The 25493-nt window shown below is 51.0% G+C and overlaps 9 protein-coding genes across 9 annotated transcripts; 3 read left to right on the plus strand and 6 right to left on the minus strand.

Moving 5' to 3' along the window:
- Nucleotides 1-84: 84 nt before the first annotated feature.
- Nucleotides 85-1898, minus strand: CLUP02_07500 (cytochrome P450; the record flags this gene model as incomplete). Its single annotated transcript, XM_049286494.1, has 4 exons — nucleotides 85-493; nucleotides 550-631; nucleotides 697-1428; nucleotides 1490-1898. The coding sequence occupies 4 exons, from the start codon at nucleotides 1896-1898 to the stop codon at nucleotides 85-87; spliced, it is 1632 nt and encodes a 543-aa protein (XP_049143637.1).
- A 3362-nt stretch (nucleotides 1899-5260) lies between these two features.
- Nucleotides 5261-6894, minus strand: CLUP02_07501 (uncharacterized protein; the record flags this gene model as incomplete). The annotated part of the gene is made up of 7 exons (XM_049286495.1): nucleotides 5261-5285; nucleotides 5337-5725; nucleotides 5785-5971; nucleotides 6055-6172; nucleotides 6242-6368; nucleotides 6452-6538; nucleotides 6595-6894. The coding sequence occupies 7 exons, from the start codon at nucleotides 6892-6894 to the stop codon at nucleotides 5261-5263; spliced, it is 1233 nt and encodes a 410-aa protein (XP_049143638.1).
- A 443-nt stretch (nucleotides 6895-7337) lies between these two features.
- On the minus strand, nucleotides 7338-8905 carry CLUP02_07502 (uncharacterized protein; the record flags this gene model as incomplete). Its single annotated transcript, XM_049286496.1, has 2 exons — nucleotides 7338-7398; nucleotides 7497-8905. The coding sequence occupies 2 exons, from the start codon at nucleotides 8903-8905 to the stop codon at nucleotides 7338-7340; spliced, it is 1470 nt and encodes a 489-aa protein (XP_049143639.1).
- Nucleotides 8906-9689: 784 nt separating this feature from the next.
- On the plus strand, nucleotides 9690-10831 carry CLUP02_07503 (uncharacterized protein; the record flags this gene model as incomplete). Its single annotated transcript, XM_049286497.1, has 8 exons — nucleotides 9690-9792; nucleotides 9881-9947; nucleotides 10024-10113; nucleotides 10218-10257; nucleotides 10311-10375; nucleotides 10467-10519; nucleotides 10575-10612; nucleotides 10784-10831. The coding sequence occupies 8 exons, from the start codon at nucleotides 9690-9692 to the stop codon at nucleotides 10829-10831; spliced, it is 504 nt and encodes a 167-aa protein (XP_049143640.1).
- A 291-nt stretch (nucleotides 10832-11122) lies between these two features.
- Nucleotides 11123-12440, minus strand: CLUP02_07504 (uncharacterized protein; the record flags this gene model as incomplete). The annotated part of the gene is made up of 3 exons (XM_049286498.1): nucleotides 11123-11141; nucleotides 11228-12176; nucleotides 12251-12440. 3 exons carry the CDS (start codon nucleotides 12438-12440, stop codon nucleotides 11123-11125), a joined length of 1158 nt encoding a protein of 385 aa, XP_049143641.1.
- A 791-nt stretch (nucleotides 12441-13231) lies between these two features.
- Nucleotides 13232-15063, minus strand: CLUP02_07505 (C6 zinc finger domain-containing protein; the record flags this gene model as incomplete). The annotated part of the gene is made up of 4 exons (XM_049286499.1): nucleotides 13232-13931; nucleotides 14038-14174; nucleotides 14230-14534; nucleotides 14637-15063. The coding sequence occupies 4 exons, from the start codon at nucleotides 15061-15063 to the stop codon at nucleotides 13232-13234; spliced, it is 1569 nt and encodes a 522-aa protein (XP_049143642.1).
- Nucleotides 15064-18643: 3580 nt separating this feature from the next.
- Nucleotides 18644-20242, plus strand: CLUP02_07506 (tannase and feruloyl esterase; the record flags this gene model as incomplete). Its single annotated transcript, XM_049286500.1, has 1 exon — nucleotides 18644-20242. The coding sequence occupies one exon, from the start codon at nucleotides 18644-18646 to the stop codon at nucleotides 20240-20242; it is 1599 nt and encodes a 532-aa protein (XP_049143643.1).
- A 323-nt stretch (nucleotides 20243-20565) lies between these two features.
- On the minus strand, nucleotides 20566-22217 carry CLUP02_07507 (ceramide glucosyltransferase; the record flags this gene model as incomplete). Its single annotated transcript, XM_049286501.1, has 2 exons — nucleotides 20566-22072; nucleotides 22120-22217. The coding sequence occupies 2 exons, from the start codon at nucleotides 22215-22217 to the stop codon at nucleotides 20566-20568; spliced, it is 1605 nt and encodes a 534-aa protein (XP_049143644.1).
- A 1063-nt stretch (nucleotides 22218-23280) lies between these two features.
- CLUP02_07508 (tRNA intron endonuclease) lies at nucleotides 23281-25476 on the plus strand (the record flags this gene model as incomplete). The annotated part of the gene is made up of 1 exon (XM_049286502.1): nucleotides 23281-25476. One exon carries the CDS (start codon nucleotides 23281-23283, stop codon nucleotides 25474-25476), a length of 2196 nt encoding a protein of 731 aa, XP_049143645.1.
- Nucleotides 25477-25493: the final 17 nt, after the last annotated feature.

Raw genomic sequence — 25493 nt, forward strand, 5'->3', positions numbered from 1 at the left:
TGCATAGGTTTGTTACAACATGACACTGTTCTTTACTTTATCTATGTAACACAATCTTGAATCACATCATTGCTTTAGACTTGCTCAAACCTTCAGAGCATCCCTGACGGCATTGTACCCCTCAAACACCTCTTTAGCTCGCTCAGGGCTTCTGATCTTGAACTGCATTGGGAATGGCAGAGGCTCCAGAATGACGTTGGAGTTCGTCGCCTGCGTATCAAACGTCACGTCCTCGCCAGTGGAGGGGCATTTCTTGAGGCTCATGTCAAAGGCCCAGCATACGCCTGCTCCAGCGACGAACATCTCGTCATCTACTAGGTTCTGGCCCAGGCATGTTCGACGACCCCACCCAAACGTATGCATGCCGACACCATCGCGGAAGTTCGGGTACCGGCTGAGAGGCTCCTGATACGTGGGAAAGCTGGGGTCTAGGTAGCGATCCGGGCGGTAATGTTCTGGGTCGGGGTACTTTTCCGGGACACGGTTGATGTTCCTGCAGTTGGGTCGCGTCAATCAAGGCTTGGTCAAGATCAGCGCGGGGTGACATACCACTCGCATGCAAGGATAATTGTTCCTTTCTCGATTCTGACGCCGCGGAATTCAGAATCCTGCTCGCATTGATGGGGAACCCCTGAACAGATGTAGTCAGTACTCATATCAACTCAAAGCTCCTCATCTCTGCAACGGTCTACTTACCAAGAGGCACCCCAGACCTCCACCGGAGGGTCTCTTTCAAACAAGCTCTTACGGTTGGAAGTTCGGCGAAGTCGTCACGAGTTGGCATCCTATCGCCACAGGCCCTGTCAATTTCCTCTTGGCATTTCTTCAACCACTCGGGGTGAAGCGCCATGCACATCAAGAAGAACTGCATAGGCCCAGAAATAGTGACCACTCCAACAAGACACTGGAAGCCAAGCATGCAGGCTGCGAAGTCTTCGGCCTTTTCAGTCTGCTTAAGAGTCTCATTTCCACTCTTCTGTAGCTGCTCGAAGTACCGGTAGGTCCATGTGTCTGATGGCAAGTCTCCTCTCAGATATCTTGCCTTGGAGAGCCTGAATGTTTTCAACCACCAAGCACGCTGGTTCTTATCTCGGTTCACTTCGTACTTGCGCCAAGGATTGTATCGAACGAGGTCTGCAATGTGCCATAGTGGTGTCATGGTGTTGACAATGGGGCCAGAGATGGACATCCTTGTCAAGGTCTCAATGGCACTCTCGCCATAGGCCCGTCCTTGTGTGGAGTCATCCCAAGCAAGGCGACTGATGATGCGCCCTGTCAGCTCGCGAGTGTTGCCGTGAAATTTCTCTGGGTCGACAAGGAGGGTCACCAGCCACCGCTTGACCTCGTTCTCGATATGACCATAGAAGTGATGCTGATGAGCAGCCGCCATAGCCGCATGGACCCATTTTCTTTGATGTTTCCAAGTGTCTGTTGATCAACTCAGCCTCGGGTCGATTGTCAAATTAATCATGGTTATTGTGTCACTCACCATGGCGGTCCATCAAAGCAGAGTATGCCGGACCCAACTTATGATCAATGAGCGCCCTGATCTGGGGTCTTCCGGCGAATTTGTTGCCATCTTTGATGAGGAGATCTTGAGCCATTCCTTCGTCAGAAATGATTACGAACTTCTGGCCAAGCATGCTGGTTTGATAGATTGGCCCGAACTCATCTGCCCATTCCTTGAGCTTGAGCCACATGGCAAATCTGGGCAAGTCATGTACACGGCCGACGACTGGGTATTGCTTGGGACCAGGGAATCTGGCAGGAGACTTGGATGTCTTGCCATCCACGGAGGTTTTTGTGGACCATCCTAGCAAGCGTCGGAGGGAAGAGAATAGGAAACCAGGCACCACTAGGATGCCAAGATAAAATATGACGAGAGTAAAGCTCTCCATAATGAGGCTCTCAAAGTTTCCTGCTTGAGAAGAGGGTGACAGTGAATGCTCTTGGGAGCCAGGAAGGGGAAATGGAGACAGTGGAGGGGTGGCATTGCAGATAGATATACTGCTACGTGACTACCCGAGATTCCGAGAAGCAGTTACTCAACCTTGCTGCATGTAGGGCTGGTAAACTTGCCGGAAGACCTTTGGATGGGTCGACTTGGTCGAGACCATCCAAAGTTCCTTTCTGTGAAGAGATCAGGATTTGAATGTCATCGGCATTCCCAGCTGAAAGTGCGGGAAAACAACAAATGGGAGCGTTCAAACGCTCTTCATCACGCCGGAGACCGCATAGCGATGCTTGTTACACGGCGCGACGTGTACATGAGTTCGATTCGGAACGCCTTAAACGGGCATCAAAATCATGCGATTGCCTGCTTTCGGAATGGAATCGCACGATATTGACTCCGTGAAGTCCGAAGCAGAGCGAGCTATGGGTCTGTAGGATAAGCCTCCCTCGCATCTGTGCTTCCTTTCAGCCATGAACATCGCCGCCAAGTGATATCCTAGCTCTAGATGCTCGCACGTTTCGTCGCTGACTTTCCCGATCTGGCAAATAGACGCCCTGAAAGGTGCATCGGCCATTCCTGTGTAAGCAAAAGATGGCAGCCTGTTGTTGCGCTCAGTTTTATCGATGAGGCAAATCAGTAGGGCGGGATATGTCTCAAGACCCCATTGACAGGCTCAATCGTTCCGATGAGAGACCTGCAGGATTTACAAACAGGGATAGAAAATACGCCTGCACCGCATGGCAGGGGCAGTGTCACATCGTGACTTGGCCACAGCCAATTCCGTCTAGGACCCTTGACACCATCCAGAGTTGCGCTAAAGGTCTAGCAAAATATTCCGTCACATGCCTAATTCTCTCACTTTGTTTACGTTTATCAACTTCAGATTCCTCTCTGGTTATACTAAACTAATTCAAACATGACGTTGGAATTCTCGAGATAGCTTGTACGAGATTGGCTCGTTAAATTCGTCCGAGCACGCGCGGGAACGAGCCATCAGGAGCGCGGGTATGCACTATAAGGGCTTACTACGTGCACGACATGACACTGTACCTGTAGTTTCGTGCCAGTGAGAGTCTCAGGACGAACTCGCGCTTTTGACGCAGTAAGATACGAGATTGGACAGTAGTCTGCTAAAACAGGCGGCACTCTCAGTGCCGTGCTGACATGCAGTCATGGCGCCCCCTCTGCCCCGCGGGGCAAAGATCGCCGAAAGATACTTCTTAACCTGTGGGGGCGAGCCTCTTGAAATGTTCATTGGGTTGTGTGAGATATTCAGCGACTGGATACATCAGATGTCATCTCGCATGCTAGTGATTGGACACCTCGGATGACATCGAACTCGCGAGATCGCGAGACGGGACGAACAGACTGGTCGCGGAAGCCTCCCGCGTCGGCGCGCGCGCCAGGCAGCGACTCCCACTCTAGGGAGTAATTGACATGAACGAGGCAGAAGGAAGCAGCTGCAAGGGGGACCAGAAGTCTAGGTAGCCGGTCCAAATCGTAATTAGTCACTGTGATGCCAGAATGCGGAGCGGGGACTGGGGAAGTCCGTAGGTAGATGTGGAACCTCAACCTTCTTAGCCGGGGTTTTGACAGCGGGATTGCCCCATTGGTTCGTGGGCTTTCTTAGTGTCTTTAATTCTCAACGATATCTTGAAGCCACATTCAACTCCATACGAGAAGATTCCGTGATCTTCCTCAGGATTGGACATCCCGCGAGGGCTCGCCACATAATTCGGCTTCTGTCGTAATTGTGCCTTATCAGCGTCGTTTTCATAAACCCTGTCACCTCAAAAGAGTGAAGGCCACGTCAATACGAGACAATTGACATTAGTTTCTGTATTGACAACGCCTTTTTACTAGACAGAATGCGTTCGGCATTTCATGTTCTCGAAAAAGATTGAAACATGGTAGGCACTGGAGATCACGAACCGGATCCGGCTCCAGTTCGATCTACTTTATCCTGCGCCTCTGAGTGGGACATCCGAGAAGGAAAAGCCACTGTATCTAATTGAAGACAAGCTTCTCAGCTCCAGTCGATCGCCTAAGTCTCTAGAACAAAATCCGAACAAGCTGCCTGATGTCTCCCTCGAGGTAGCTCCAACCTTCTTCGCACATCAGAGCCGGCCTGGGTTACATTGGATTTAGCCTAGAGACGCCTTGTAGCATGCAGACAAAGCGACTAGCAAGGATCTGGCATCTTTAGAATCAACAAACCACGGCTTTTGATTTACTTCGCAGTGCTCAAAATTTCAGTTGACCACAACTGTTATGTGCCAAGTAGCTCGCTGCATATCCCGGCTGTATGTGCCACCAAGCTACAAGTCGGGGACTAATGACTATGTACCTTCCAAGCAAGGCTCGAGTGAGATAAATACCCTGATTTCTATCGCTTTCCGTATAAGCGGGTCAAGCTCTTTCGAGAACGACGACCAACGGAATCATCATTGTTGGGGACGCAAGCCCAAGTGACGGACTATGTACTTGTGATACGACAGGAATGAACGGAACCTCTATCCGCACTTTCCTCACTGTGACACAATTCATGCATGGGCTGAATTTTCTAAAGTAAATGGGCGCATATACTTGCCGAAACGTGCTTCCGAAGGCGTTCAGAAGTGGAAGATATTTTCGAGGACTAGAAGACTGTCGATCACCCTTACCTTGCACTCTAATTTCAACTAGAACCGCGGGTATAAATCAGGTCCTTCGGGCCCGTCGGTTCGGTCATACTCCCAGGTCAGACATACATATGTCTTGGCTCTAGGGTGGGTTTCTTTGCGGTATCAAGCTGCCACTCACATTTGTCTCTACATCTGATAACAAATTACCACGTCATGGGTAACACAAAGTTGGAGGAGGGGTTGATGCATAAGACCGTGGACTGGTTGAACTTTCTTAGGACGGACACCAGCACCACTCACCCACTTACTATAGGAGGTACTTGATTGGAGCAGTTTTCGCGAGGGACACTCTCCTTTTTCGTCTTTTGCTACACCAGAGACCCCATGTGTGCCAGCTCGAGCTGTTGGGGTCGAATTTGCTGGCCAGACTGCCGGATAGCAAGAAGCGGCTGACTTTGAGGCAGTAGATATCGAATGAGCTCCGCACCAACGCGAATGCACACTTCATACTCCATGTAAATACAACTCTCATACTCAAATTATGACAATGCCCATCTATATTGCCCCTTCAGGGCATTCTTCGTTCCTTCTCTATAATGATTGCTCGCAGAGAGCTAGATGGTTCTTAAATTCCTCCTTTACCTTTTTCAGGGCTGTCCAGCAAGATCCAATGTGATGAACACTAAGAGTGTGTCTTCTTCTCCCAGCTGTTCAGAGTTAGAACTGTTATGTAAGGAGGCAGCCGGCGTGTAACTCACAGGTCGAGGAATAACTTCCAAAGGATAGAGAACAACACGCCCTGAAGACCGTTGGCCAAGATTCGGGTCTTGAGGCCACGTCCGAGGAAGCCGAGGAAGCCTTCTCTTTGTATGACGATCTTTGCGGCTTGGGCTGCAATTTTGGCAATGTTCCAGTCAGTAAGACAAGCACATAGAGAATATTTGACAGGGTTCATCAGGAGAAGCGTTGACGTACAGTACGAAATCTGCGTGTCGTTGACTTGTCTGTAGGTCTTTACCACTCTCAACGAGTTGGAAACAGAATCAGAGATGACGGAGGCGCAAAATCCAATGAAAGCAAGACGCAAAAGCCAAACAAAGATATCACTCTTGTCCGGTTCGGGAATGTTGGCGGAAAGGTAATTGTACTACCAACGATCGTTAGTTTTGACTTGCACCTGCAGTGTAGGAAAAGTCTTGAACTGACGGTGCCAAACCAAGGGTAGTGGCCGACAAATGTGGCGGCGGCAGTCGCAAAAGCTCCCCACCACAAGCTACCGATGCCATTTGTCTTGACGCGCTGTCTCAAAATAGCGGTACCCTTCGCTCCCTGGGCCTGCAACGTCGTCTTCAAGGTATCGATGGGAGTTAAGATCATGCGGAAGGCAGCAGCACTTCAAAGTCACTCTACATCAGCATTCGTTCTAATGATGGCTTTACGGTTGAGCGAATAGGATGAAGGTATTGAAAAGCTTACCAAAGAGAGGCAAAGATGGTCTTGATGAGGGTAGGGAGCTGATTCAAGAACGAATTCGACTCGAGGAGGGCAAGGATACCTGCGTTAGCGGCAGTGTCACCGAAGCGGGAGACCGGTCCTATTCACAGATATGTGAGCACAACTCTGACATGATGGCATCAACAAGAAAGGTGCATGCGCCGCATACCCTGAATCAGTGCGGCTCCGATTCCCTGGTAGTACCTGCGCACTCCTCCATCTTCATAAAGAGTGCGAGTTGCCTCCCTGAAGCCGGATCCAAAACGATACTGATAGTTCATGATAGTTCGGATGGGCTAGTGGTAATATGCAATTAGTAACGTCCCTACTCACTGGCAACAAAGCCTCGTCTTCCGCCTATTCTCACTCATGTACGTACCATGAGCGTTAAAACTTGCAAGACCATAGCCGCGGCACCACTCAAGCCACCACCTAGAGCTCTCATAAGAGCTGCTTTGAGGTCAAACTAAGTGACAATGTGTCAGTTATTGGTTTGCTTGACCCATCGTCCAACCGACTTACGTTAGTATCTTTGGCATCAATCCAGCCTTTGATAAAGACAGCCAGGACGAAGATGGCGAGAACAGCCCAGAACGCCCGCCATAACCACCAGCTAGTCGTCCTCTCTTTCTTTTCCTCTCCATTCTGGCCCGTGATGAGGGGCACCTGCTCCGGATCTTGAATGCCTTCGTTGGCTCCGTTATCGTCGTTCCGATGCTCTACCGGCTGCTGGCTTGATCCGGCCTCGGCGGATGTCCCCAGGAGCGGGGTCCGCTCGTCCGACTGCTGCGGCTGGCTTTCCAAGTCTTTTTGTGCTGCCATGGTTCCAACTCAAAGATGTCGACACTACCTGGTTCTGCGGTTGGTATCCGTGATTGTGTCGTTAACGTTGATAAAGGAAAGTCGCGGCTCTCGGGGGCTCTTACTAATTGATAACTGTTTCGCTATCGCGTGCATGCGGGGGGTTATCGCGTGCTTTGAAATCCGTGGACGCCACACCTTATTTTCAGCCACATCCAACTGTCACAGGGGTCAACTTGGGATGATCAGGGAAGTCTTGACATCATCAATCTCATGCTCGGATTTGGTGGAACATTTTTTCGGTGGTTTCTCAGCTGAGAAATCATTAATTCAATCTAAAGCGCCAATGCATTCTCAGAACTCCAGTAGACAGCGTTTCCTATTACCGTCACCCCACGTCTGGATGGACTTCCAAAATCCTGTCGGCCCCGATCGCGTTTCCTCCGAATCGAACCTCAATGACCTTAGTAGAGCGGTATGTTGACAAGCAATCGCTTAATGGATTGACATGTGGTGAGCAGCTTGCTAGCGGAAGGTCGCCTCTGGCCTTTATTAAGCCCCCAATGACCCAGCATGGTAACTAAGTAAGGTACATGGGAGGAACCTAATAATCTGGGTCCCACAATGCCTCATCAGCTTTCTCCTGCCAATGATAGTTAGGCCACCGAGTGAATCCGTCGTAGTGGGAGTTGCGAGGCTCGGCTTTTGCATCAGGGACATGGTCGTGGAAATGGGATGACCACTTGGGATCATTCGTATCCATGCCCTTGCCTAGACTTTTGTACGAGATGAGAAAAACGATGCGACTTCCGTCCTCGGTGTCCTTCCATTCGTACTCGTAATTCGTATAACAAGACTCGCAGTGTGTGATCGATATGTGGTTTTTGGGTCCATATCGCGGCTTGACGGCTGGGTTCCAAATGTCGCGAATTTTCTTCGCCGGATCGTATCCGTACCCTTTCGAAGCGCGGTATGCGTGAAGTTTGCTCTGATCGGCAAGGAGTCCATCGTAGTCGAATATGAAGGGGTATGTGTCTATCCAGTCAACGTGTTTGCAGTATGTTGTAAGCTCGGCTCGTTTGAGAATTCCAACGGCGAATCGAACTTTATCCTTCGTCTGGTTTGGGTCGCGGCAAGCAAAGAGTCTCGTAGTCGTCTTCACTAGCAAATCCCCTTCGCTTGACACCCTACATTCAAAGCCTTGTTGGACGTTGGCTTCCTCTCTTTTATAGCAGTAACCCCAAATAGTAGCCTGTTCTAGGAGTATTGATTGAAAGAAGCCCCTTTTATCGCGTTTTGAAAATAGGAAGGCCTTGACCATATTGAAATGAAAATCGTATGGAAGGTAGGGAGACGACAATCTCTGGTGCTGGTCCTCTGAGACTGCTTTGACGCAGGGGCGATCTGATTCGGTCGGCGCCCAACTTGAGCTGTGGTCGACTGGCGGAACCGATAAGACGGGATCATGGAAAATCTGACAGGGCAAACAAAGAATCTCCCTGCGTGTGTTGATGGCGTCCCTCTCTAGTAGCTTCAATAGATCCAGACGTTCACTAGACCCCCGATTTAGCCAAAACTGCTCGTTTGACATGATTGCCAGCATTCTTTTGCTCGTCAATGCCAAGGCCACGCGTTCGGCCATAGTGAGGTGTTTGGCGATGGCCAGGTGCAGGTTGAGTGGCAGGGCGTGATCGAGACCGGGTCCTAAGTCCGGCTTCTCCTTCTTCGGGTGACTCGGCAAAGCTTTTATCCATCGAAAGAAGCGGCGCAAGACTAGAGGCTGCGCCGGATCTTTTTTCAGCCCATCGATAGGCTGCGAAACTTTGGCGCTCGAGTCTAATGCTTGTAGTGACTCTTCACATGCGTTGGCTGTTGTGTGTGGAGCTAAAGACAAGTTTTGCGATTCAGCTTGAGCCTCATGGAAAGGATTTGTTTCTGGACAATTGTCTTTCCGTCGAGCTGCAATTTCTCTGTACGATCTATTAGACCGAATGAGATGCGGCATTGCCGCTAGGAGTACAATCAAAGCCATGTTCCGTTTCTGAAGCGGTGAATGAATAAGTTAGGTAAATGTCACAAAAAGCGGGCCCACTCAATGTGGGCAGCATTAACTACATCTATATCTCGTGACATACCCCCCAGATGCCTAGAGCTATTATCCGTGTAATAGGCGTTTATACTACGCCTTAGCCCCGAAGGTAATAGACTAGTTAGAAATAGGCGTTTATACTACGCCTTAGCCCCGAAAGTAATAAACTAATTAAAAAAACCCTACTTATATAAAGACTCGAACGGTCGCCTCTCGCTTTTTAAGTACACGACCTATAGATAATATAATACTTAAATATTATAATAATAGCGGATAGGAGCTGGGCTCATAACTATCACAAAAAGCGGGCCCACTTAATGTGGGCAGCATTAACCACATCCATATCTCGTGACAGTAAATCAGACAAGGCGAGACGACTCTTCAGTGTGCAAGCTGCAGTACTAGGAATAGCCACAAGATATTAGGGATATGTTGACCATAAATGCCCTAATACGTAAGGTAAGTGTGAGTTTATACCGCGCCCATCAGGGCTCATGTGACTCGTCACCTGTATTCATTTCGTCAAACTATCAGGGTGTTCGGAGATAGGCTTAACGCTTGACTTTCAAGTGACCCTTTCCTCAGGCTGTCAAGATGTCAAAACGTAGATTGGGCCCTTATTAGTTTCAAAGTTTAAAACTACTTTGAGCACCTTGAAACAAACATCTTGACACTCCGTCGGTACCTGGATAGGCATTTTACGGGTGTAGCGGCTTATGGACTGCGCATGCCGCGAGAAGGCGACTTTGGCAGCGTAAATGACAGGACTAGCAGTTCAGGCCAGAGGTTCTTCAGACTTCACGACCAAAAATTCAAGACATTTCAAGCCAGTGCAATCAGCTAGGCACAGTGGATTTGTCTCCCTGTTTCAGGTCAAATCACCATGTGGCTAATGCCGGGACAAGATGCTGAGGTAAGATGCTGGGGCAAAATGTTTCGATCGTGTTCTTTATTCAGAAAGCTGGAAGGATCTCCTCAACGGCCTGTGAACGACGGATGTTGCGTTACGTACCTTACATTACTTGGGTGGAAAGCAGGATAGACAAACATCTTTCGCCGAGCGGGAAGCTGGCAGACCTCTTTCCCGTGGGTGACCTGGAGATAGGACCTTCTGGTCCTATGCCGAGCGGCGGTGGTTTCCAGATCTCTGAGTAAGTATTTATGTGTCAAGAGCAAGGCAGGCGTGAGGTGGAAGTGTCATTGCGTCATAAATCAAAGAGTGATTGGCTTGGCAGGCACACAATCTTTCAAAAAGGCAATGGACTTCTACGTGTGGAAGGACCATCATCTACGATGTGAGAGTCAATATTAACTCGAAGCTACGACTGCCAATCTGAATCTCACACAGTCCAGTCGATCTGTCCTCCAGGGGGGCAATTTCGGAGAATCCTTTACGCCTGAGAATTCGGAATTGTCTGCTCTACTTGCCCATCCTTTTTCCTTAGCTCCGTAGGTGGACTTTGTTTCTACTGCCGACATTGTCCGCGCCACACTCATCCTTCAGGACCGTTGTTGATTCAGTGGCCAACAACTTATCTCCAAGTCATCTATGCAACAGTAATCTGGGCAGAATCTTAGGTAGGCATGAAGGGCAAATGCCGCATGATGCAAGCAGCTTTTGTTCACTGCTCCCGAAACGCAGCCTTAGCTGTCGGAAGATAGCTAGACCTCACTCATGATTTTGACATTTCTAAACGAATAAGAACTTCGTGACGTTTCCTGTACCGATTGCTCTCTCATCTCCCCTTACCTACCCTGGCATCAAGGCTGTCAAGATGACTGGAAAGTAAGTTGGGATTACCGGTCCATTGGCTCCCATAGGCCCAGACCCTGAATACCTTGGGACAGCTTGACGCCTTGAGACCTTAACAGGGTGATCTATCCATTAGGTGAGCGTACTTCCAAAATGATCTCCCACTCATTCCAAACTTCTCGCCGTATTGTCTCATACCGAGGTCTCCTTATCGCCCTTTTCATCATGACCTCTACCTAGGTATACCAACATCACCACCACAATTTGTAACGGATTAGGCTATTTGTTTCGGCGAATTCTGCAAGTCATGTAATGAAAGTATCTCAGTGGGATACCGCTAAGGATTGGTTTACTTGTAAGGATAGCAGCCGTCATGTGATTATGTGGTTAATTACTTTACGTGTGCATTAGACGGTGTGCCACTTGCTACCCATAACAAAGGGCCAATAAGTCTTCGCGATGCAAAATACTAAGCTGCTCCTGAAGCCTAATATCATAAGGCTTACCACTACTGCTCTAGTGTGAACAGTATCTCCGAAGGGTTGCCGTCCGTTACAGAGATTCCCGCGATTCCCTTGCCAGCCGCCTTAGCCACTTCTGAAGCCACCACTCCGTAAGGACTGGCCATCAAGGTGTTCCAGCCCTTCGTCTCACCGAGGTCATTAGTCGTAGTGAAACCTCCGGCACTCTCTCCAAGCTCAGTGCGTGCGTTGCTAATCGCGGTTTGGGTCGCCGGGTCGACGATTTCGGAGAACTTGATGGACGTAACCTCGTTGATATCCAATGTCGTGGCTGTCCAAAGCTGTGTAATGACCGAGCTAAGACTGAGGCCGAGGGGAACCTGGCTTGCCCACGCTTCATTGGCAACAATTCTGTACCCGTAAACATCGCAAAGGACCTTCATAATAGCTTGTTCGCCGTTTGTGAAGCCATCGGTGTAGATCGCCTTCCAACGTCCAAGATCCTTCACGGAGTAGTCTGAGCCGCCAGTTGCGCTGCCCTCCTTTGCCGTGAAGGTGAGCTCATATCTGGTAGATTCATCTGCTGTAGCCGAATTGTGGAATGCTTGGCGCATATCTGCCTTCTTTGCAGGCTTTCCCGGAGGCTTCAACAGCTCCGCGCGCGTATCGTCGACTGTGAAGCCCTTTGGTGGTCTAGGTCGGGGCTCGGTCGGCTCGACTGTTTCAGTAACATTTCCCTTGTACCAGTATACTGCTCCGCCATTGCTGAGTCCGAGGGGGATCAACGAGTTGATATCGATAATAAGACCTCCTTCTTCCTTTGACTCTCGCAGTACGCAGTCTGCGATAGACTTGTCCGACCTTGAATCATATCCACCCCGAGGCAGAATGTAGCCGACCTGGTCGAAGTTGCCGTTGGCGGGAATCATCCAGATATTGTCTTCCTTGTCGTAGCCAACAACACCGCAGCGGATACGGTTACCAGTGGCCTTTTGGAGGACTTGAAGAAAGGTTAGCTACGGGATACAGCTTTGGAGTTTGGCCTCGGTGGTGAGGACTGGTGTCAAGACTTACCAGAGCCATCTTTGTCGCCACCGTCGACTACATCGGCGGGCAGATACCAGGGATCAACCTTTCCCATCGGTTTCCAGACAGCTTCGCTGTCATCTCCAGGTAGAAGGTCATCGGTTTGAGCCTTTACAGCAATCAGGCTGAATGCGCCCCAAAGGGCCAACTTTTGAACGTTGATCATGGAGTACTGCATGCTGGCCTGGGTTCAATATTCAAGAGCAAATCTTTGAAGTCTCGCTCAGATGAAGCAGGCTATTGATGCTCGGGAATTCAAGAGTATTCGTATATACTTGTGCCCCTGCCATATCCGTGCATCCTCTCAGTCAGCTTAAGGCCTCATTTACCAGCAAACCATAAGAATGGGCTCAGGGCCACTATGGTGTAACTTTCTTTGAGTGCTTCCATACTTCGTCACTTTGGTTTTTTGACATCACTGTATTTGGGTTTGCCCAGGAATAAAAGGCCACTGTCAGGCCTCCGTTATAGCAAGTCAACCACCAAGCTATGAGAGGTTTGGTTGAAATTGCCCATGGGCCTAATAACGAAGGTAAGTTTTAGTCCCTTGGTCGCCTCACTGTGTTTCCCTCGCCAAGAATGCCGTTCGTGCTATTCGCTGACTGGGCGCTGTCAGTAAGTTTGTCGAAATAGATAGTCTCCGGTTCGGATATAGCCGCCAATTTGGGTTTCAGCGATTAATTCAACTACACTCCACTCCTGGTGCGGCTCCCCCGAATACTAAAGAGACGCTAAATGTCTGATTTCGCCTTAAGATGAGCTGCTCCCAACTTCCCAACTACCACCTGAAGCCAGAATAGAGTTTGCACTGCTTCCGAGGTGCCGAAAAAGTATGACTCGGGCGTGTTTCCGGTGAAGCCTTTCCCAACATCATCAACTTTAGTCACAGTAGCCCAGGGCCATCACTTGGCCTTCTGCTAAGGACTCATCGGTTATGCATGTTTGATTGGTTTACTTATTGCCTTCATCCTACGTGAACAACGCATGAGGACTGTCGAAACAATCGTCCCAGGTGTTTCCTGCAGAGGCATAAAATCTCTCTAGGACCTCTTTAGCTGCGACTGGAAGATAGATTCCCATCCTCTGACTGTCTTCCTTCATACGCCCCAGAACGAAGCTCTGCATGGACAGGTTTCCACTCTTCGCCTCGAAACCGGCTACAATCATTGGCCATGTGGTGCAGACCTTCAAGGCTGAAGAGGCAAGCGAGGCTTTGAGAAAAGAAAACAGCCTGTCACGATGGGTTTCTCTGACGGTCATCCAATCTTTCGAGAAAGGAATGACCTTCACACTTTGTAGAGAGGAAACACCGAACAGTGCCACGGCTGACCGATAGGTCTTGGCCATTAAGAGGTGTTCATCTGCTAAAGATTCCGCGCTACTAGACCAGACTTCAGGTGAATAGTCCAAGATCTTATCTAAAAGACGCTCTGCTTCAATCCTGATCGAGGTGAGAGGTCCTCCAGATTGAATGCACGTTGCTTGGAAGCGAAGGCGGTTGATGTGAATGATGTCGATGAGTAAGTCGACTGGACATGGAAGCTGGGGATAATATCCAATCGAGAATACGTCCCTCACTACATTCCGTATCTTAAAGTTTGCGACTGGCGATACTTGATCGTGGGCGGGGCTAGTTGTATTGGCAAGATTCTCGATGCTAGATGACGGGCTGGAGTTAGTAGCAGGTGACGTATACCGTGATGACTACGCCGAAGCAAGGCTAGTATGTCCTAAACCTGGTGGCCTTGATAACAAATTGTACAGGAGACACTCACACTTTACAGAATAACACTAGGGACTTGAGATGCGGCGACTTTTGACAGAACGCATCCCAACCGCCACGCATAGCAATCAACGCAGCAAACCCATTCAAGTGGACACGCCAGTTAGGCTCTGTTGCACTCCCCATAAGCTACATTCCATCAGTGTCAGGTTGCGCATGGGTGTAATAGCATTTTCTCCCTTACATCACCGAAAAGGAAGACGATTACGCCAGCCAAAGTTGCATCAGAGCATCGCGTACTCTCGTTCTCGATGTCCTTATTTAAAGCCTGGATCGCTGTAAGACGATGCTGATAGGCCCTAGCTCTGACCTCAATTGCGTAAGCGTCATTCCTTGCAGGCGATAGGCGTGACATCCGGTGCTCGATTGCCATAGTGACTAGGCCATGCCGTCGGTATGGTTTCATAGCGTGGATGTGGGAGATTGGTACAACCCACGGGCTCTTAGTGAGCTGGTTCTCGTAGAAGTATGGGTAAACCTGTTCGTTCCCTATGGGTACCGAGGTGCTTGTCAGCCCAAATCTTTTGGCATGCGCAGGTAGAGCCATTGGGATAGCATGGTTCCAGAGCACTGTTTAGAAGTCTGACTAACAATAAATTGAAGCCTCAGCAATGTCGCATGTTTCCGTCCGGAGCTCTTGTCCGGGAAATACATGGATGAGCTTTACCCAGCGACCTTCTTCTTCTGGAATCTTCGGTATCGCCTTTTTTTTGCCGCTGCCTTTCAAACCCTTCTTGGTGATGTCGATTTTATCAGTTTTCGGTTTTCGTCCGCCCCTCCATGTCCGCGTCGTGACCTGATTAGGGGTCACCCAGGTCAAAGGCTTCACGTTCTCATACCCAGGGCACACTATGCCGCTAAGCTTGCACCTGGAGCATACCGGACGTTTAGAATCGCAGACCAAGCCCCGGCGCTGACATTCCCAGCAAAATCGCCTGGTGTTGCCGCTGCCGGCGCTATTGTTGTCGAGGCTCTCTGACGCACCAGCAGAGGTGCGCGGCTCTGGTGATGGCGCCATCGATCTGACTGGGAGGCGGGAAATTGAGGGGAAAGACTTGTACGTTTTAGGTTATTGGAGGTATTGATAGGAATCGCCCGTATATATCGCCGGCCCGGGGTCGTTTCGTAGTACGTGTGCCTCCTGAGGGCGGGAGAGCTACCCGCCCTGCCCGCGTAGAAGAGGGGACGTTCCGCGGCCGCCGGTGACTGGCGATGCGAGACACTCGGTGGATACTTGCAGCTCTTGGCTCACTCCTTCTGCTGATCGGTCAAGGCCTCACAAGAACCATGTCTTTCCAGCTTGATCTAGGGGCTGGCTGCAAGGGACAGCCGATTGTGCGAAGAACAATGTCTGAACTAGACCCGGAAAAGGCACTTTTTACTTTGTAGCAGTACAAAGCAATATTGGGCTTCTCACTTGCCTTGCAAGCTGGGAATACGTATCTAGCCAGTTGGTTCCGTGAACCAGGGTTGTTGATGATGCATATTGGTTGCTTCTCTAGCTTTAGTGAAAGTCCCAATAGGGCCTGCAGCATTCGATGTGTAACATGATGACGCAAGCCTGATTCTTCCAAGCATTTGTCGTAAAACCTGTTCCGAGGTGTAAGTAGTCAGAAAACACCTGACGTTTTCGGTTAGCCCTGCTTCACAAGTGTGGATGAAGCTTTCAATTTTTTAATAAAATACCGGGGCTTATCAGTTCTTGGAAAATCATTTGGAAGTGAAACCAGCCAGTGAGTAGTAGCGCACAAGACGGCGAAGATGTATAATGTCTGGTAGGACAAAATGGCTTCTTTGCATTTAGACTCGGAGAAAATCTACCTGGGTCACGCCCATGAAGTAGTACAGATCAGTAGATACTACTCTCCTTCCTTCTCGAATCATGCATCGTCTTGAGTTGACTAAGTGCACGAAGAGCACATGCACAGAAGTCAACATCGACCGAACAACCCCGAAGATAGAACTTCGAGGATAGAAGAACTGTCTCCTCAAGGACTGTAACTTTGATTGGACCCGGCACCTTAGCATCTCAAAAGACAGTTAGGAGTATTTTCGTAGACTCGAGCAGATAATTGCTACAGACCGCCGATGGCTCTTTACCGGAACTTCAGCCCATGGAATCAGCACTTTGTTACCTGAGGCCAATGCTGCAACGGCAATAACAGATGGGTCTGATTGCCCCATCAGACTCAGTAGGGGTGTAAGTTATTCGATCGTAGAGCCCAGAAAATGGCTAGAACGCAGTCTTTACTTTTGTCAGCCATGTGCAGAGAATTAGCCGGCCCTTTGCACACAGCCGCGCGCGAAAGGACAGATGGTCTCCCCTGCCAAGGATCCGCGAAATCAGAATTGGCAAGTTGGATCCGTGTAGATCATCCCGAAAAGCGTCGCGTCTCCGGGGCATGACACATGTCAGGCTTGCCAGCCCACATCAGACCCTTTGCAGACGGACAGAGTCTCCGAGCTACAGCCTCGGCATTGACAGAACTTTATGTACTTTGACTACCATATCTTAGAGGGTGAAGAGATCATGCTTCTTTATCCGTGCTCAGAGCCGCTCCTCATTCATATGATGGCATTGAGGCTTGTAAGGTTACATGGGCACCGAAGAGAAATCATGAAGTAGGAATTTTCCTCTCAGGGAGATATCCGATGTGGCCTGTTGTCAACTGAACTAACGCCTGTTGCAAAGAAAAACACTGTAGACCCAGCTTTCTTGGCCATCGGCGGTGATTCTAACTTGGTCTTGTCTCTTGAAGTTTCTTGAGGCTGTGCAACATTTCGGGCACGGATATCAGCCCATCTATGTATTTGATACACTTCGCAATGGCCGCCAACAATGGAGACGTTATGCAGCAATTGGTCGTTGAATGGCAAATAAGAGAAACAGAAAATAGTACAACGCAAAAGCTGAAGCGTGAGTTCTGGCCTTAGCTTAGATGTGGGATGGTATGTACACAACTCATGGTAGAGCATGTTGTATTTTGCGGCATCAGGTTGAGGACATAGAAAGGAGATACAAGCCGAAAACCCCATTGCTCTAGGTTTGAGAACAGCGTGTATGTGGGTAAAGATTTGCCCGCCCCTTACAACTGTACGCGGAAGAGCTCCGACGAGGTCCTTGTCTGTCAAGGTTAAGCATGCCATCGCGGGGGTGGGTACACACCTATTTACAGTTTAGCATCTGGCTAGGGTTCGTTTAAGGTGTCAGCCATCTGCATCTATCTCCACTATGCTGGTAAACTCCGGCTCTACTCTTTTGCGATCGTCGAGAGACGACGTAATCGCTCTCCTGTAATCTCGTCATTCCCTCAAGGACTTTCGGAGAGTTGACTAATCCGCCCGGTCTACAGGAAAGCCCTCTTCAGGTGGGCAAGACATTGTGACAGGTCATTTGTCAATATGTAAAAGGGCTTAAGCTTAAAGAAAGTGCCGTCTTTTTCTCATTTGCGCGATTCATACCTTTGAGTTGAAATCCCTTAACGCCAGAATTCTGAACGAAGTAAACTTCGGGTACGGGTGGGATTAGCCCTTAGGGAACGCCTTATAGCAAAATAATGCTCAGCCTGAAGTATCTAGCCGCAGGTCTCGCATAGTAGTTCGACCGGGTCCACCGTCCTCTCCACCGTTGCACAACGAGGCGGTAATCGAGTCCGTTGTGCCGCGTTCCGAGACGGAAGCATATTGGCCCCGGGGTATTGAAGATCTCTGAAGATCTGACTGCCTATCCCGGTAGCCCTATAGCAGAAAACGTCCTCCCCGGTATGCTTACGTGAACTACTGCCGTGTCGTCGTTGTGCAATGATGTGACGGATACTTGATAACAAGAAGTGGGCTGTCCAGTAAATTGCCAGGGCTGTTCCACCCAGCAGTTGGCGCCACCTCAGGGGCAATGATGGTGGTAGGTAGAGCGTAAGGTAGTCAAGGGGGGTCCCCATGCTACAGACAAGAGTTGGAGGCTGTGTGTCTCGTTGAAAATACCACCTCCCTCGTCCGCGAAAGGCAGGTAGACGCTACACCGAACGAGGATCAGATGATGGTATTGCTTAGTCCCAACGGTTCTAGTCTACAAGCTTGAGCTTTTGTCTACCAGCAGCTTGTCAAAGGGGCAGGAGCATGCGACTTTGTAAAATACTTAGGTAGATATAGGTAAGGTCTGGGCCCTTTGGGCCCGAGTTTAGGTCCGGCTGTTGCACCCAAGCGCGTTTCTATCCACCACCATGTGCGCTAGGTGCCAGTAATTAGACTGTTTTATGCGGGGTGCAGAACGGGACTGCATGAGGTACAGTACTTTGCTCGGCTTTTTGACCTAAATTGTAGGATCCCTGAATAGCATCGATATCGACAGACTGTACAGTCGTCCACATGTCGGTGTTCCCGCTGCCCTAGCTATGACCCAGATTTAGGAAGTTTTTGATGAGGGCATGAATCGTTCAAGTTTGAATTACGCGTCCTTGCTCAACTTATTGAAAAGTACGATGTCTTGAAGTGTACAAAAGGAACGCGGCTTCGCATCCTGCACATGATGTTGTTTCATGGACCACTCAGCATTCTTTACACTCACTCAGTCTTTCATTCACAAAAGCTTGTCTCTCATTATGTTACCACTCATGCTTCTTGGCGCCCTGGCGCCAAGTGTTCAAGCCGTTGCCCTGGCCAAGGGTAACACGACCTTTGAGCAACAGTGCGCCTCTTTTGCAACTTCTCTGCGCATCAACGGAGCCAACTCAACGGCCTCCGAGTACGTCCCAGCAGGAACCACCCTGCAGTTCCCGAACGCGGATCCCACTTGCAGCCGTCCCTCTCAGAATGTCACGGCCAACATCTGCCGTGTCACTGCGCGCATCGCTACCTCGCCTCGCTCTGGTCTCAAGTTCGAAGCTTGGCTGCCCGAGAACTGGACCGGCCGCTTCCTCAGCACCGGCAACGGCGCCCTCGGTGGCTGCGTTCAGTACGAGGATCTCGCGTATGCGTCCTCCCTTGGCTTCGCTTCCGTGGCCACCAACAACGGCCACGATGGCATGAGCGGACTCCCGTTCCTGGACAACGAGGATGTGATCGAGGACTTCGTGTACCGCGCCCTGACGACTGGTGTCGTCGTCGGCAAGGACGTTACCAAGTCGTTCTACAATAAGCCCCATACGAAGAGCTACTATCTCGGCTGTTCTACTGGAGGCCGTCAGGGCTTTAAGCAGGCTCAGGCTTTCCCCGAGAATTTTGACGGCATCGTCGCCGGAGCCCCGGCCTTCTCCTTCAACAATCTCACCTCCTGGAGTTGCCACTTCCTTCCCCTCACCGGCCAGCAGGGCGTGGATACCTTCATTCCCATGACCATGTGGCCGACTATCCACGATGATATCCTGGCCCAGTGCGACGAGCTGGACGGCGTCAAGGACGGCTTCCTCGAGTCCCCCGACCTCTGCGACTACAAGCCTGAAAGCCTCCTGTGCGGCATCAACAGCAACCAGACAGACGCCTGCCTCACCCAGAAGCAGGTTGAGACCCTCCGTGGCATCTACGCGCCCCTGATCGACGCTTCTGGCGACCTCGTCTACCCGCGCATGCAACCCGGCGCCGAGCTCAGCGGCGCACCGCAGACCTACTTCAACGGACAGCCCTTTGGTGCCTCTGACTGGTTCAAGTACGCGATCCTGAACGATTCGACCTGGGACCCGGCCACGATCACTCCCGAGGACTATGTGCGCTCATCGAGCCTGAACCTCTTCAACGTCGAGACCTGGGACGGCGACCTGTCCCCTTTCCAGAACCGCGGTGGAAAGCTCCTGCACTACCACGGCCTCATCGACGGCACGATCTCCAGCGATAACTCGCCCAGGTACTACGAGCACGTGTCTCAGACGATGGGTCTGGCCCCGGCCGAGCTGGATGAGTTTTACCGTCTGTTCCGTATTTCCGGCCTTGCTCACTGCAGTGGTGGCACCGGAGCTGCGTTCATCGGTAACCAGGCCAAGAACATGGCGAGCCTTGACCCTGAGGAGAACGTCCTCATGGCTATGGTCCGCTGGGTCGAGGAAGGTGTTGCCCCTGAGACTGTTACTGGCACCGCTTTTGTGAACAACACGGTGAGCGCTGGCGTCGACTACAAGCGTCGCCACTGCCGCTGGCCGACACGTAATGTCTTTAAGGGAACTGGGGACTACAAGGATGAGAACAACTGGGAATGTGTGCCGATCTAACGAAAAGGTCTTCGTGGTGACAGGAACTGATCCAGTAAGTCAGCTTGTCGATACGTGTATTTACTAGATGGCAGTTACGTATGTTTGTGCGGATAATTAAAATATTATCTACGTATACAATATTCTTCTACCTCCCTAGAGCCTTTCCATCGTAGAAAGGGAACTCGGTAACTTTGAGTAGCAAATGACGCGGTGATACCCTGTGACACTTCAGTATGATGCATATTCTTTCAGATGAGTTCAAATTCGACAAGGTCTGTCAGCAAGAGGTGCAGTCATGAATATTCATAATTATTAGTACTAGGTGTATAATCATTCCGACGTTAATCCAAACGGTCCTTGCTTCTAGACCTTTGGCTAGCCTCTTGAGACGGGGCTAATGACTGGGAGCCGACTTCGACAACGCTCATGTCCGACCGAACGTTGAAGGTTCGGCCTCTCCAGTTCACCGTAGAGCCGCAGAAAACAGCCCAAACCCAAATGGGAAGGGCCAGAAACTCTCTTCCGAGCCACGCGGGCAGCCATTCCAAGAAGGACCTCGGAGGTGCTCCACCAGGTGTCGCGGTGCCCCTGGCAAACTTTGGCGTGTTCTCGTCCACTTCAACAGTGTACCCAGCATGGAGGCGGTTGTATGTGAACCAATCACACGCCATCCAGATAGTTGTGAAAGCCGTCCAGTAGAGGCCAAAGGCGCCCCAAGTCTGCGATGTTCCAAAGGTGCTGTGGAACCAGGGGAGAGTGGTAACAGCGAAAGCAAAGTAGCCGCAACAAGTCAGGCTCTCAACACCAGGCTCGACCAAAGTGGCGGCGAGAACGGTCCACTTGCGCGCACGAAGCCATCGAGCGCGGCGGGCAAAGTATGCGTGTACGGACATGCCGGCCATTGGTTGAACTGCAAGGTCGCCCATGACGAGTCCGTGGTTCTTCATGCCCGGCAGACTCGACTTCCACAATAGATCGCCAATCAGGTGATCCTCGCAGATATACTCGGAGAAGTAGTTGATGCCCTTAGGTAGATTCTTGTTGGGTAATATCGGGTTTTGGGCTGGGTCCGTTACGGTGTCCAGATGCGATTTGCGAAACATGTTGCTCTTGCCGACGGCGCAAGGGGCTACGCCAACGGTGTTGATCGCGCTGTAGAACTTGGCGTGACTTGTGGCCATGAACATCTCATCGAGTCGGCCTCCGCCTTGGCTCTTCGCATACTCGAGGAACGAAACACTTTGGCCTTTGCCGGTGATGTGTTGCGAGGAGCTAGAGTCGGGGGTTGAATATAGGAGCGTCTGCGTCTCTGCTGAAACGTCTCCTCGAGACACCGTATCGACGACGATTGGCAGAAGGTGTACAAACTTGTACGGCCTGACTTGTTTACCATCCGGCCCGTATCCCAACAGCTTGTCAACCATCCGACCAGCCACGCCCTTGGCAACCCAGATGTTGCAGTCCATGACCCAGATGATGTCTCCTTTGGCTTCTCGATATGCGCGACTGATGTTTCTGATCTTTGGGTTTGGGCCCAGGTTGTCGATGTGGCCATCAGTGCCATGCAGTAGCGGATCTTCCTCCTCAATCAAGACTCGAGCATCGAAACCAGGGAAATCCTGTACTATCTTCACTAAGACGGGGTACGCCGGATCGCTCTTTTCGGCCACGCAGAGGTGGATCGTCAGCTTGTCGCGCGGGTAGTCTTGTCTGAACGAGGATGCTATGCACTCATAGAGACCATGCTCAAGACCCTTGACAGGACGGATGATGGTGATGTGCGGTACATCTTCTTTGCTCAGAGAGGGGGAGACGGCGGGTCGCAGGCGAGACGAGTACGAGAGGAAGCTGAAGAAGGTCAGTGGATGGTCCGCATCATCTAGAACTACACTCACATTCTGACGATACCAATGGATTGCACTGCATAGACAAATGTGCTCCATCCAGCACAAACGATCGCAATAGCTTGCGCCACGGATGACCAATCTGCCATTATGGGATCGAGGCCGTTTTGCGCTGCGCGATGCGCGGAAAGGGGGGTCTGGGATCAAGGATAGCTGGTGCGCCCAAATACCATGAGAGGGAGGTAACCGCGGCAGAAAGGAAAGGAAAATTCGTCACGAAGTCGCCGACAACATGGCAATGGTCAGACTCCCGAACCCTACCTACCCAGAAGCGAGGAAATTGGAAATTGGCCGTAAGCTTAGCGGAGACGGGGCCGATAACCTTAAAAAAGTCGGTAGGACCGGAGACTGGGAGTCGCGCGGCATGGGATTTCGACGCGCCCCACCAAGCTCGAAGCTTGAAATTGTGACCACCAGCCACATAAGGTACCTTGGGAGTAGTGACTGTGGCGGGAGCTCCGATGGAATCTGAGGCTTGAGCCAGACTGGATTAGGTAAGATTCATCATATACCTGTGGGCTATCCCCACCCGAGTTATTCCGGCCGGAGGTGAAAGCCGAGCCTGGGCACGGACCAGTGGGTGAGCGAGCCTTGAAAGAGTCAGACGGCGGGGGCTTTGACGGAAGCGAGCGATGGATACGGCGGAGACCTTTTTCTACGCTGAAATTTTCTGCGAGCAACACCGTTTCCTTCCTTCACCATCCACACACGTCTGCCGAACAGGATCGAGCTGCCTCGAAAAAGTGAGGTGATTTCCGGCTTGCATGGCCCAATTGACGGGTGATCTGTCGGCTGGACGGGTGGAAAATTCCTCAATCAAGTAAGTTGCTACAACGTTCTCTCAACCTCTTCTTCCCTTGGTCCATGAGGTGGTTGCCGCGGTTGGCCCAGCCCTGCTTGATCGTCGCGATGAATCTATCGCGCGGTTGAAAAAGGTTACCTTGGCTGCCCCTCCACCTGGATGTTTGCTATGATGACACCTATTACCCATTGTGCGAAGAGTGCGTCTTCATTGAACCTCTGTGCCGCGAAACAATATAGACTACAACGGTATCTGATGCAAACTTTGGACACAATTCTTTCTGTTCAAGCACTGAGCCATGGACAATAAGCTAACCAGTGCCCAAAAGACAGACATGAGTTGCTGGCACAATGTCGCAAACTAAAATTACGGCTTCACAGCCGGCGCAAGCTACGATGCCTGCCCAGAGCTCCTCGAAGTCTCCCACGACGTCGCGGCCGCGAGGCCCTCCGTTGCACAAGATTTACGAGTTGCCTGCTCCCATACGGACATTTCCGCTTCCTAGCTTTTATCCGAATAATCCAATTTCTCTATTCCATGTCCTTTTCGCATGGACGAAACAAGCCTTGTTCCCACCGCCTGCTGAACCGTCCACTGTGCACGAGGGTCTCTGGTCCCCAGAATCCAAATCTGTCAACATCATCGACGAAAAGTCCATGCGCGCGCTGTGGGAACAAGGGTTCTACGGCAAGGGCAACTTAAGTCGAAGTGAGCCCAACTGGTTGAAGCGCGAGCATGTCAGGCGAGGCCTGGTGCCAGGTCAGGTCAGCGAGCTGGTAACAGCCAACAGACGTGAAGAGCGAAGGCAGATGAAGTGGGAGAGAGCCAAGACAGAGCAAGAAGCCATCAGACAATTACGACTCCAGGAAGCCCAGTTGGCGACTCAGGTGTCAGGAGATGGCGTAGTCAACTCTGCCGCCCTGGTCACAGGGGCTGACGCCATCCTTGATGCCACGAACAATGATGATCCTGAGCGAGAAGCCTCGATAGACGCGGATACACTGCCTGAGCCACTTGTTCCCCTTAAATCAGCGCTTGCCGCCCAATCCAATCACCTGCAAGCCACCGGTGTCGATACGATAACAGTGGCGCCCGTCACTGAGCCCGAGGCTATCGGCCAAATTTTTACCAAACCCTCGACCTTCCAAGGGGCATCTACAGCTATCGAGCCAGCCAAGATTGTCAAGCCTAGTGACTTCCTTCATTCGGCCCAAGATCTTGAGGCTGTCGACGAATCCGAAAAGGCCCTGCCGGTGGATCAAGTGCCTTTGACGCCTCTTCCTGTCGCATGGAATGCTCCCGTTGGCCCATTACAACTGCTGTGCCTTCCCAACTCGCATAGTCTGTCTGCGACAGCAAACTCAACTGAGATTGAGACGTTGAATGGTGGTGCTCGGCAAGTCAACGGCATCTCAACTATATCAGCAAATGCCTCGCCGGTTGGGCCCCTGGAGCTTTTATCTCTCCCCAACGCCGAGCCTATTACCAACGGAACGATGAATGGCGACCACGCCACGATGACGAACATTGATGAGAGCCCCGTTACCGACACTACTCCCTCCGAAACACCAAAGCTGTCGACAATCCATGAAGACGTGGGCGTGAACGGCCATCTGATCAACGACTTGATAACGAATAACAATGGTGACAAGATGCTTCATCAAAATGGTTTGAACGGGGTGGCAAAATCCGCTGTCAGCTCTACCGAGATCCCATCAACACCCAAGTCGGCCAAACGTCGCAAGAGCGTTCGCTTCTCGCCCAAGGTTGAGTCGGCCACATATCAGCTGTCCGACCCGCCTAGCCCCAGACTCGCTCTTTTCAACGGAAACAATGGAAAGGCGACACCGCCTATCCATGGCACGCCATTGGGCCCTAGCGTCTTGGAGACAGATTCGGAAGAGGCGACTAGATCTGATGATGTCAAGAAACTTGAGAAGCTAGACGATGTCCCTGCGGAGCCAGTCGAGGTCGTGAACAAGGAACACCTCCAGCTCACATCCGAGGAAGCATTCTTCCTGGCTTTCGGCATGGGTGCTCTACGAGTTATCGACCCTACCACCAAGACTCCGATCCCAACTCCTGAGCTGTTCAATCTCTTTAGACAATACTCCTACTTCCCTCGTCGCCCTACAGAGGAGCTCCAGCCGGATGATGGATTTCTTGTAAATTACGCCGTGTACCATCACTTTCGCTCCTTGGGATGGGTTCCCAGAGCAGGTATCAAGTTTGGCGTCGACTGGATGCTGTACGCCAAAGGACCCGTGTTTGATCACGCAGAGTTCGGCGCCATCCTCCTGCCATCCTATTCCCACCAATGGTGGAAGGACAGTGACCGCAAGATCCCGCGTAAGACCTGGCACTGGCTTCACGGGATCGTCCGTGTCCTCTCCCACGTCCAGAAGAGCTTGGTTTTGGTCTACGTCGACATTCCACCGCCTCCTCAATTGGAAGAGGCGATGCAGAAGGGGCCGGCCGAGGTCTTTAAGTTGTACAAGATTCGCGAAGTTATGGTTAAGCGGTGGTCAAGCAACCGCAACAGATGATTTCCCGCATTTCATAT

This window comes from Colletotrichum lupini, chromosome 4 (genome assembly GCF_023278565.1).
Source record: "Colletotrichum lupini chromosome 4, complete sequence".
NCBI lineage: Eukaryota > Fungi > Ascomycota > Sordariomycetes > Glomerellales > Glomerellaceae > Colletotrichum > Colletotrichum lupini.